General features: G+C 39.0%; 1 protein-coding gene across 3 annotated transcripts in view; it reads left to right on the top strand.

Moving 5' to 3' along the window:
* Positions 1-12175, top strand: part of LOC126291651 (endoribonuclease Dicer-like) — a 286500-nt gene that overhangs the window by 76322 nt on the left and 198003 nt on the right. For all 3 annotated transcript variants that reach the window (XM_049985218.1, XM_049985216.1, XM_049985217.1), the window contains one exon: positions 2728-2853. In XM_049985218.1, coding sequence (XP_049841175.1) covers positions 2728-2853 — 126 coding nt within the window. The remainder of the gene's footprint in view (positions 1-2727; positions 2854-12175) is intronic.

The raw sequence follows: 12175 nt of genomic DNA, 5'->3' as shown, positions 1-12175 counted from the left end.
AGGAGATTACTGCATAATTGGTGTAAAACTAAGCACAGAGCTATAGATAGGGAGATGCTGAATGAAGCATGTTTGGCTATTGGGAGAGCAATGTGTGATGCCTTGATGACTACCGTAGCTTAATATTGTCAAATTACAGAACGTAAAGAAATTCAGAATGTATGTAAAGGCTGTTAGTGGCACCAAAGTTAGTGTCCAGCTCCTATATAATGAAATAAGGACTGAAATTGAGGGTAGCAGAGCAAAAGTTGAAGTGCTTAGCTCTGTTTTCAAATCTTCCTTTACAAAGGAAAATCCAGGAGAATTGCCCCAATTTAATCCTTGTACCAATGAAAAGATAAATAAAATAAGTATTGGTGTCAGTGGCATTGAGAAACAGTTGTAATTGAACAGAGCTGCAGGGCCTGATAGAATCCCTGTCAGATTTCAAACTGAATTTGCGGCTGACGTAGCCCCTCTGATAAGTATTATCTATCGCAGAACCCTTGACTGAAAAACCGTGCCCAGTTCTTGGAAAAAAGCACATCACATGCGTCTTCAAGAAGGGTGGTGGAAGTGATCCGCAAAACTACTATGCAGTATCCTTGACACTGATTTGTTGTAGAATCTTAGAACATATTCTAAGCCAAACTGAATGAAGTATCTTGACCAGAATGACCGCCTCAGTGCCAACCGGCATGGATTTCGAGAACATTGATCATGTGAAACCCAACTCTCACTTTTTCCACATGATGTTCTGAAAGGTTTGGATCGTGGCAGTAAGGTAGATGCAGTCTTTCTTAATTTGTGAAAAGAATTTGGTTTGGTACATCTATGATTATTGTCAAAAGTAAGATCACATGGGTCAGCAAGTGAAATTTGTGACTGGATTGAGCACTTTCTGGTAGGGAAGATGCAGCATGTTACGTCAAATGGAGAGTCATCGTCAGATGTAGAAGTGACTCAGGTGTGCCCCATGGAATGATCACGTAAGTTCAGTCATGGGTAAAGCAAGATGTCTACTTATGTTTATTGGTAGAAGACGGGGTAAGTCCAATCAGTCCACACTTGCTTACAAATCCCTCGTGTGGCCAGTTCTAGAATACTGTTGAAGTGTGTGGTACCGGTACCAAATAGACCTAATGGGGGATATTGAATGCATATGGAAAAGGGTAGCACAAATGGTCATAGGTTTGTTTGACTTGTGGGAGAGTCTCACAGAGATACTTAAGGAACTGAACATAAACTATCCTGAGAAAGTCTATTAACAGAGTTTCAAGAACTGGCTTTAAATCCTGACTCTAGGAATACGCTACAATCCCGTACTTATCTCTCACATAGGGATTGGGAGGAAAAGATTGGAATAACTAGTGCACACATAGAGGCATTCAAACAGTCATTCTTCCAGCGCTCCATATGTGAATGGAACGGGGAGAAACCCTAATAACTGGTGGAGTGGGTCATACACTCTTCCATGCACCTCATGATGGTTTGCAGAGTATAAATGTAGAGGTAGACTTACATTAAATCTGTTCTGCCTCAGAAACCATTTAGAATAGGGCATATGTCCATATGAAAGTTTTTCTCCAAATTAGTGTTAATATCATATCCCTGAATATGGTCCATTTTCCTGTGGCAGGCTGTATATGTCTTAAGTGTTTAGGAAGCCTCTTCCTATTTTTTATTCCTTGGGTATTAGTTAACATCGATTAGAGTGTGGCCACAGTTGTTACAGGCACTGTGTCCGCTCTGGGATAAGTAGTGATCTGAGCTGCGGTGGATACTGGGGGTGCAGAAGAGGAATGGGGCAGGTGGGGGGGGGGGGGGGGGGACGGTAGCAGGATAGTGTTGGGTGAAGATGCTGTAGTGCTACCTGTGGGAGCATGCCAGGATGTGGTGGTAGCAAGATGCTCGTTTGCTAGATACAACATCAATAGGCTTACGCCTGAGGGGCTGCTGCGCCCAGATTAAACTGTGTGTGTGTGTGTGTGTGTGTGTGAGAGAGAGAGAGAGAGAGAGAGAGAGAGAGAGAGAGAGAGAGAGAGAGAGAGATCACCATCAACATAATATCATCATCTGACAAGGGAGTTTGTCCGAACACTAACATTCAAAGGCCTACTTTTAAATGCGCTTGTTCACTGCTCAATGCGTCCCTTATGGAGTGAGAATTATGTTACTGCATCCTGATTTTTCTGTTGTGTGATTTAGTCTGGACTATAGCTTTATACAGGAGTGATATGGGGACAAAAGTTAATGCAGACAAGTTGGTAAGCTTATGTGGGACCAAGAATTCATACTAGAAGACAGGAGAATAGAAACTATTGAAATGCTGTGCTAGAATAAGACACTGAAGAAAAATGTATCACTAATGAAGGGGTGCTGAAATAAATGGTTGAAAAGAGAAATTTGCAACACATCTTGAGCAAAAGAAGGGGACAGTTGACAGGTGACATGTCTCCAGACTGAAGACTACAACAGCAGCACTATGTTACACCTGGATGCCTGCCATTCCCAGACAGTGTGCTAAGCTGTACACATATGCCTTTATGGATGGACCTGAAGCTTTAACTTGTCGGTTATTTGGTCAATCAGGCAGGTGGTTGGTCAATTATTTGATGTGGAAAATACACACACACACACACACACACACACACACACACACACACAAACTCCAAACCATTTATGCTTTGGAATATAGTATGTGATAATTGATGAAACATGTAAAATTACAGTGGTCTTTTGTTGCAGGTGCTGGTCATGTCATCGCAAGTGGTCCTCAACGTGTTGCAGCATGGCTACCTTGATGCCAAAAAGTTGCAAGTAATTGTTTTCGATGAGTGTCATCGTGCTGTGAATGATCATTCTATGAAGAAGGTAAATTTTTACATCGTGCAGTACACGTTTTCGTGGCTGGTGTTTACATCCTTCGTAACATTGGGTCTCTGGGTACTGAACTGTGGTCTAACTAGGAAACATCACCTACTTGACTTCATGCCCTGCACAAAAATTTGGGTTGTAATTGTGCCACACAGAGGCCAAACTGATTAACTCCATTTTTTAAATAATTTTTCTACCTTTTGGTTACAAAAACCTCACAAACGTATATTCCAGTGGCCAAAATGTTTAACTCCATTAATTAATTCTTACTCCAGTGGATGACAGTACTTTCCTTGGCAACTAAGTATTTCATTACAGCTTTCGTATGTAATGTAAGTATTCCATTTGCCTTTCTTAATAGGGATTTTACTTGATTGTCCCATTTCATATTGCTCTTATTTTTACCTCTAAATACTCACATGTAAGGCTAACAATGTCAAATGCATAATATGTACAAAACTTCACGATTTCTATAACATCGGGAAGTGTATGTATTTATGGCCAGAAACAGAAGATTCTCGGGGGTACGAGAAGAAGCTACATGCCTGAAAAAGCATATAACTAACAACACAAAAGACCACAAGCATATTCTGACGTACTCAGATTCATGAATGGGTCAGAATTGGAACATAAAAGGCGTGTACAATTATGAAGCTCTACAAATCTCTGCAGCCAAAGCATATATTACTGACTCAAAATGTGCTTTTTCTAATACAGCCAACTGGTTGCAACAAGACTTGACTTTAATCTGGTTTTGACACTAACTATGGGTGTCTTCATCGGAAAATACAAACAGTAACATGTAGTAAGAGACGAGCAGACTTACGAGTCTTATGATTTACAGTTAGTCTGATGCCACCTCCAGTGGCTTTTTTTCTCTTACAGGAGCAGTAATTTTACTGACAATTACCAATTTTATGGCAATTCCAATGTCTATAACTGTTTCATGGCTTAAATATTACCTTCTTGTGTAGCATTTTATATAAGAAAGGCATTTTGCTTGTAAATCTGTTTATCTATATCTAAACGTAATTGTTTGGATTTTCCCATGAACACACCCATTGTTGTTGTTGTTGTTGTCTTCAGTCCTGAGACTGGTTTGATGCAGCTCTCCATGCTACTCTATCCTGTGCAAGCTCCTTCATCTCCCAGTACTTACTGCAACCTACATCCTTCTGAATCTGCTTAGTGTATTTATCTCTTGGTCTTCCTCTATGATTTTTACCCTCCATGCTGCCCTCCAATGCTAAATTTGTGATCCCTTGATGCCTCAGGACATGTCCTACCAACCGGTCACTTCTTTTTGTCAAGTTGTGCCACAAACTTCTCTTCTCCCCAAATCCTATTCAATACCTCCTCATTAGTTATGTGATCTACCCATCTAATCTTCAGCATTCTTCTGTAGCACACATTTCGAAAGCTTCTATTCGCTTCTTGTCCAAACTATTTATCGTCCATTGTTTCACTTCCATACATGGCTACACTCCATACAATATACTTTCAGAAACAACTTCCTGACACTTAAATCTATACTCGATATTACCAAATTTCTCTTCTTCAGAAAAGCTTTCCTTGCCATTGCCAGTCTACATTTTATATCTTCTCTACTTTGACCATCATCAGTTACTTTGCTCCCCAAATAGCAAAACTCCTTTACTACTTCGAGTGTCTCATTCCCTAATCTAATTCCCTCAGCATCACCCGACTTAATTAGACTACATTCCATTATCCTCTTTTTGCTTTTGTTGATGTTCATCTTATACCCTCCTTTCAAGACACTGTCCATTCTGTTCAACTGCTCTTCCCAGTCCTTTGCTGTCTCTGACAGAATTACAATGTCATCGGCGAACCTCAAAGTTTTTATGTCTTCTCCATGGACTTTAATACCCACTGCGAATTTTTCTTTTGTTTCCTTTACTGCTTGCTCAACATACAGATTAAATAACATCGGGGACAGGCTACAACCCTGTCTCGCTCCCTTCCCAACTGCTGCTTCCCTTTCATGCCCCTCGACTCTTATAACTACCATCTGGTTTCTGTACAAATTGTAAATAGCCTTTCGCTCCCGGTATTTTACCCTGCCACCTTCAGAATTTGAAAGAGAGTATTCCAGTCAACATTGTCAAAATCTTCTCTAAGTCTACAAATGCTAGAAATGTAAGTTTGCCTTTCCTTAACCTATTTTCTAAGATAAGTCGTAGGGTCAGTATTGCCTCACGTGTTCCAACATTTCTACGGAATCCAAACTGATCATCGCCATTTTTTCCATTCGCCTGTAAAGAATTCGCATTAGTATTTTGCAGCTGTGACTTATTACACAGATAGTTTGGTAATTTTCACATCTGTCAACACCTGCTTTCTTTGGGATAGGGATTATTATATTCTTCTTGAAGTCTGAGGGTATTTCGCCTGTCTCATACATCTTGCTCATCAGATGGTAGAGTTTTGTCAGGACTGGCTCTCCCAAGGCCGTCAGTAGTTCCAGTGGAAAGTTGTCTACTCCGGGGGCCTTGTTTCAACTCATGTCTTTCACTCCTCTGTCAAACTCTTCACGCAGTATTGTTTATCCCATTTCATCTTCATGTACATCCTCATCCATTTCCATAATATTGTCCTCAAGTACATCACCCTTGTATAGACCCTCTATATACTCCTTCCACCTTTCTGCTTTCCCTTCTTTGCTTAGAACTGGGTTTTCATCTGAGCTCTTGATATTCATGCAAGTGGCTCTCTTTTTTCCAAAGGTCTCTTTAATTTTCCTGTAGGCAGTATCTATCTTACCCCTAGTGAGATAAGCCTCTACATCCTTACATTTGTCCTTTAGCCATCCCTGCTTAGCCATTTTGCGCTCCCTGTCGATCTCATTTTTGAGACATTTGTATTCCTTTTTGCCTGCTTCATTTACTGCATTTTTGTATTTTCTCCTTTCATCAATTAAATTCAATATTTCGCTGTTACCCAAGGATTTCTACTAGGCCTCGTCTTTTTACCTACTTGATCCTCTGCTGCCTTCACTACTTCATCCCTCAGAGCTACCCAATCTTCTTCTACTGTATTTCTTTCCCCCATTCCTGTCAATTGTTTCCTTGTGCTTTCCCTGAAACTCTGTACAACCTCTGGTTTAGTCAGTTTATCCAGGTCCCATCTCCTTAAATTCCCACCTTTTTGCAGTTTCTTTAGTTTTAATCTACAGTTCATAACCAATAGACTGTGGTCAGAGTCCACATCTGCCCCTGGAATTGTCTTACAATTTAAAACCTGGTCCCTAAATCTCTGTCTTACCATTATATAATCTATCTGATACCTTCTAGTATCTCCAGGATTCTTCCATGTATACAGCCTTCTTTTATGATTCTTGAACCAAGTGTTAGCTATGATTAAGTTATGCTCTGTGCAAAATTCTACCAGACGGCTTCCTCTTTCATTTCTCTCCCCCTATCCATATTCACCCACTATGTTTCCTTATCTCCCTTTTCCTACTCTCGAATTCCAGTCACCCATGACTATTAAATTTTCATCTCCCTTCACTACCTGAATAATTTCTTTTATCTCATCATACATTTCATTAATTTCTTCATCATCTGCAGTGCTATTTGGCATATAAACTTTTACTACTGTAGTAGGCATGGTCTTCGTGTCTATCTTGGCCACAATAATGCGTTCACTGTGCTGTTGGTAGTAGCTTACCCATACTCCTATTTTTTTTATTCATTATTAAACTTACTCCTGCACTACCCCTATCTGATTTTGTATGTATTACCCTGTATTTGCCTGACCAAAAGTCTTGTTCCTCCTGCCACCGAACTTCACTAATTTCTACTATATCTAACTTTAACCTATCCATTTCCCTTTTTAAATTTCTAACCTACCTGCCCGATTAAGGGATCCGACATTCCACACTCCGATCCGTAGAACACCAGTTTTCTTTCCCCTGATAACGACGTCCTCCTGAGTAGTCCTCGCCCGGAGATCCTAATGGGGGACTATTTTACCTCTGGAATATTTTACCCAAGAGGATGCCATCATCATTTAACCATAAAGTAAAGCTACATGCCCTCGGGAAAAATTACGGCTGTAGTTTCCCTTTGCTTTCAGCCGTTTGCAGTACCAGCACAGCAAGGCCGTTTTGCTTATTGTTGCAATGCCAGATCAGTCAATCATCCAGACTGTTGCCCCTGCAACTACTAAAAAGGCTGCTGCCCCTCTTCAGGAACCACACTTTTGTCTGGCCTCTCAACAGATAACCCTCTGTTGTGGTTGCACCTACGGTATGGCCATCTGTATCACTGAGGTACGCAAGCCTCCCCACCAATGGCAAGGTCCATGGTTCATGGGGGAGTCTGAGTCAAAACCAGGTTAAACTAAAATCTCTTTGCAAGTGATTGGCTGTATTACATAAATCATATTCTTGTATGGTTACCCTCTCACAGCTGCATTTAAAATTATAAGATTTAAAATATTTAATACATGGACACAGCTCTCTGCCATATGACTCCGTCTGCAGTGTAATTGAATGTAAAGCGAGGAGGACACAAAACATCATCTTACCAGAAAACTAGAGTACATTTAAATTCATTGCTCTTTAGTAGGTGAAATGAATCATAACGATTTTTGTGTGCAGAGACTATTAAGATGCCACAACAAACTCCAAGAAGATAGCCGATGGCGTAGCAGCAAATAGGTTTGATTTATGATCGGTTGGATTGGAGTGCTTACCGTCGTATGCTGTACTGTACAAGACCACTTTTTGTGAATATTTTGTATTCCTTATGGTGAATTTAAAGAAATGTGCAGCAAGTCACCAACCTGAATTTGTCAATGTAATCCAAGATACCCTATACTTAAGCATTTGTCCCATCGGCAATGTCGCAATTCACGAATGCCGTGTCGGTGATTGAGTCGCTAAAGAAGTAGCATAGTGATATTTAATTATTAACGTTGCTGTTGTTTGTTATTTCCTTTGCATTTTAAAGGTCACACTGTTGAACTGAGGTACATCTTGCAGGGGATGCGCTATTCTTCAACGTGATGGATGTGCTTAAATTGTAAATCGGAAATCATTAATTTCATCTCATAATAATTCTTTAGTTGCTTAGATTTATTCATTTTGAGGCTTATACAGGGTGGTCAGAAACAGTATGAAAAGCTTGTAAAGGTGATACGGGTAGGTAGTGTTTAGAAAAAAAATATGGATGTGTTGCACTGTTTCTGAGTTAATTAGGTTTGAAGTTAGCCAGTTAGTCCATTGTGCACACAAAACTGAGCGGCCTGCCAGAGACAGTGACACCGAATGTGTACTTCGTTCAGTTTCCAAAAACCTAACAAGAGAATGATACAAAAATTGGTTGTTGGATGGTGGTAAGGTTCAAATTGAGCTCTAGGTGGAGCAGTCTTGTATGCTGTCATCCACACTGTGAGAACAACTCGTACTAATTGTATCTGGCATGCCGCTTGATTTGCATATGCCGTGGCCTGATTGGCCAACTGCTATGCTAATTATCTCTGAAATGGCTCAATGTTGCAAAATTTTTTCCAAGTAATCATTCCTCTCTACAACCCATCCTACAGCACCTTTACAAGCATTTCATACTGTTTGTGACACCGTTTATATAGCTACAGAATATTAGTACAAGACTACTGTTAAAATAATATTGAATGTGTATGTGCAAGTGGTTGGTGTAGGACATACTCCGAGTAATATTTTTCATCTAGAATGTGTTCTCAAACAAGATTTCAAAACATGTGGCGTTGGTGGATATTTACACCTCCACCTGGTGGGTAGATATTCTCACCTCCGTCTCCATGCTTTTACCTCTTCGATATCCCACAACTAGTAAGCGTGTGGTTTTCACTCTGCTGTACCATACATCACACTCCAGAATGAGGCAGCTGCAGTGTGAGTGGTAAACAGTCAGTGTGCATGGAAGTTTAAAGAATATCATAACTGTGCACTGCGAGAATTGTGCCCAAATTTCCAGTTGAGGGAGCTGATACTTGCAAATGTGCTTTTTTTCCCCTCCTCCATAAAATATGAAGTAAAGATGGTGGAGATTCCTTGGCAGGTACATTTTTGTGCATAATGTTGCATATCTTACTGTGGGAGACTCAATCTTATGATATGGGGATCTGTTTAGTTGATGCCCCAATATAAACATGATCAGGTTGCTGAAATTGCTAAACAATTCAACAGTTTCTGCATCCCAAAACTTAAGTCACCAATTTTTTATACTGGTTTATTGAAGCCGACAAATACATACGTTGTTCCCACAAAGACCTGGGGCTAGGGGGCATAAAAATGACTGATATACAATTTTTGAAAAACTTTCATGAAGATAGAGCACTTAAAACTGCCAAAAATGTTTGGTATGTGTAAGAATAAAGTACTGTTCACCTTTAACCATCAATAAATAAAAATAAATGTTTATTTTTTCACACACATTGTGCCAAAATTTACACCAGCTAATCTCTTATCGACTTAAGTATGGCTGGCAGCAGTAGAGAGCTTGCCTCTCTTTGCATGTACTCAGTAAAACATCCACCGTGGGACATTACGTTTCTCTCTTTTTCACTTAATTTAAGTTATCAGAAACTGAAGCGGTGGCGGAGATAAAATTGCTCAAGTGTGCATCTAAATGGCAATAAAGGATACATTACAACAAAAATAAAGATGGAGGTGTTACATAAAATCATGGAAGTGAATGGAAAGAGTTACGTTGCAGTCAGGGGAGGTGTGATATATTACCCTATGAAATATAAAACTGCTAACACACACATTGACTATATTAATAAGGCTGGTATTATACTATCATATTTCTTTGTCAAAGCTGATATGTCAAATATTTATGTTAAAGAAATTTGATGATGTAATAGGGAACTTTGTCAAATCTCGCCTGTCGTCAAATAATAAGATCAAATCTAGGCCTCGCCGTAGATTTTATCACAGAAGTTGTTCGTCATTTGTTCACATCAATGTGAAATGTAACCATTTTGAGTGCTGGCATCGCTACAGCTATTTGAAATCTCTGTAGTGTGTTTGTAAACATGGCTTCAAAGTTGGTTTGTTACTTTGACATTTTTTTTAATAATCTGGCTTCTACTAGAGTGTGTGTGTATGTGTGTGTGTGTGTGGGGGGGGGGGGGGGGTGAGCAAGGGGCATAGTGCATGCTATTAATTGTGTGTTGATGGACAGGGGGAATATGCTGCAGGTGACTTCATATTCACAGTCACAGCTACAGCCATCCACCTCTACATCTGGAAACATCCATGCAGCTTTTCAGCAAGCCAGAATAGAGGATGTGGTCACACTCTACACTAAAAATTCTTTCATAACTTTCCAACCTACTTTGTGTATTTTTGAGATCTGGATGCCACAAGTTAAAAAAGACTTCATCTGTTTCATACTTTTTATTAATTTTGTAGTTGTTGAAACACTAATTCTATTAATTAAATTATTCAAAATTAAAAATAGTTCTTTTTGCCCATATAGTGTACTAAACACTTATTTATATCTAAAAATTCTTTGCCTTTACATATGTCTGCTTGTGTCTGTATATGTGCGGATGGATATGTGTGTGTGCGCGCGAGTGTATGTATACCTGTCCTTTTTTCCCCCTAAGGTAAGTCTTTTCACTCCCGGGATTGGAATTACTCCTTACCCTCTCCCTTAAAACCCACATCCTTTCGTCTTTCCCTCTCCTTCCCTCTTTCCTGATGAAGCAACCTTGGGTTGCGAAAGCATGAAATTTGTGTGTGTGTGTGTGTGTGTGTCTGTGTGTGTGTTTTTTCTGTTTGTTTGTGTGTCTATCAACATACCAACGCTTTCATTTCTTGTTTTTAGATATATTTTTCCCACGTGGAATTTTTCCCATGTGGAATGTTTCCCTCTATTATGTTTATCAACATTTATTTACCATAATATATTTCCTCTTCAGTGCTTTATAAATCACTTCACGTGTTTTTGGACTTATTTTGGTTAATGTGATATTCAAACAGTGTGTTATAAACTAAAGTAGACCTCTCGTGTATCAACAAATTGCTGTGTCACAGTTTGCCTGTCTTCTGCACATAAAGCAGTTCTCAACAGAGTATTCTTTTTTGTAATATGAGAAGCTACTTCACTGAGCAAATACTGAAATACACTCTCACCTCTCTAAGTTACGTATATATTAAGACTTGACTTCCTCCACTTGCAGCTCTTGTAACAAATTTTACCAAATGCTTTTATTACATCAACTTAATACCTTGGGCTTCATCAAAGTATATTTCCTTCTTTTTCCGCCGCCTTTCTTCCAAATACACGCAAAATGCAATTGTGGTACTAGCAACTGCAGCGTATAACAAGAAGTTGTCGTCCACCATCTTTAAATTTGACAAAACGTATGAAAACAGTGTAATGCACCTTTTTAGTGCCATATCAAAGATCTTCATCAAAGAAATTTGATGAATATTTGATCGTATTTCTTTTTCAAAGAAATGTGATGGTGTAATACCAGCCTAACCAAAAATATAGACACTGCGTAACAATACAAACACAGATTACGATACATTTAAAGAAATTAACCATATGATATAAAATAAGATAGAAATGTGTAAGTAGATAAATACATGACATTGTACAATGTAATGTATACATCCACGTATTTGCTCACTGAGTAGATACAGTGATACATTAAACATGTCTGTTGGAATTGTTTAAAGGACTTTGTCTTCTGAATAGCTTTTTCTTTCACATGGAGTTTATTAAAGCTCCAGCTTTTGTGTAATGGACTCTTCTTACAGGTTACGGTATTTCTTTTGGTTGTGTGAAATTTTTTGTTGAGTCTAGTGTTGTGGTCACTTACTTAATGGTTCTTCTGCAGAATTTTGTAGTTATATGTTACATTTCTTTCGAAAAATAGAATGGTTTTTCTTAAATAAATGTGTGGTAGTGGAAGCCAGCCATATGCATTAAGCAATTTTCACATTTTTCAATCCATTCCTGAAGAGAAAATGCCTTTAAATATGTGGTCAGCTGGGTATCTATGTGTGAATGGTGTTGTCACATTTATTACTTGGATAGGAGTAATTTGTATGTGTGTGACTAATTGGTCATGTGCTGGAAATGAGTGGCACAATAGGGTTTTCTGTTGTGAAAAATGCGCCTAGGCGCCTGCAGTGTGTAATTCAAGGCTGCTATAAATGATTCATTCATTTTCAAAGCTCTATATTTTAGAAAGTATTGCATGTGCAAATATGATCAACACGCCAGTTTTGCATTTTTCACTCTACAGATGTTCTATGATGCCCTTCTGGTCACTGTACAAATGTACAGGTGACAAT

The sequence above is a fragment of the Schistocerca gregaria genome, chromosome 9, assembly GCF_023897955.1.
Source record: "Schistocerca gregaria isolate iqSchGreg1 chromosome 9, iqSchGreg1.2, whole genome shotgun sequence".
NCBI classification, from domain to species: domain Eukaryota; kingdom Metazoa; phylum Arthropoda; class Insecta; order Orthoptera; family Acrididae; genus Schistocerca; species Schistocerca gregaria.
This window is presented reverse-complemented; position numbering and strand designations above follow the sequence as displayed.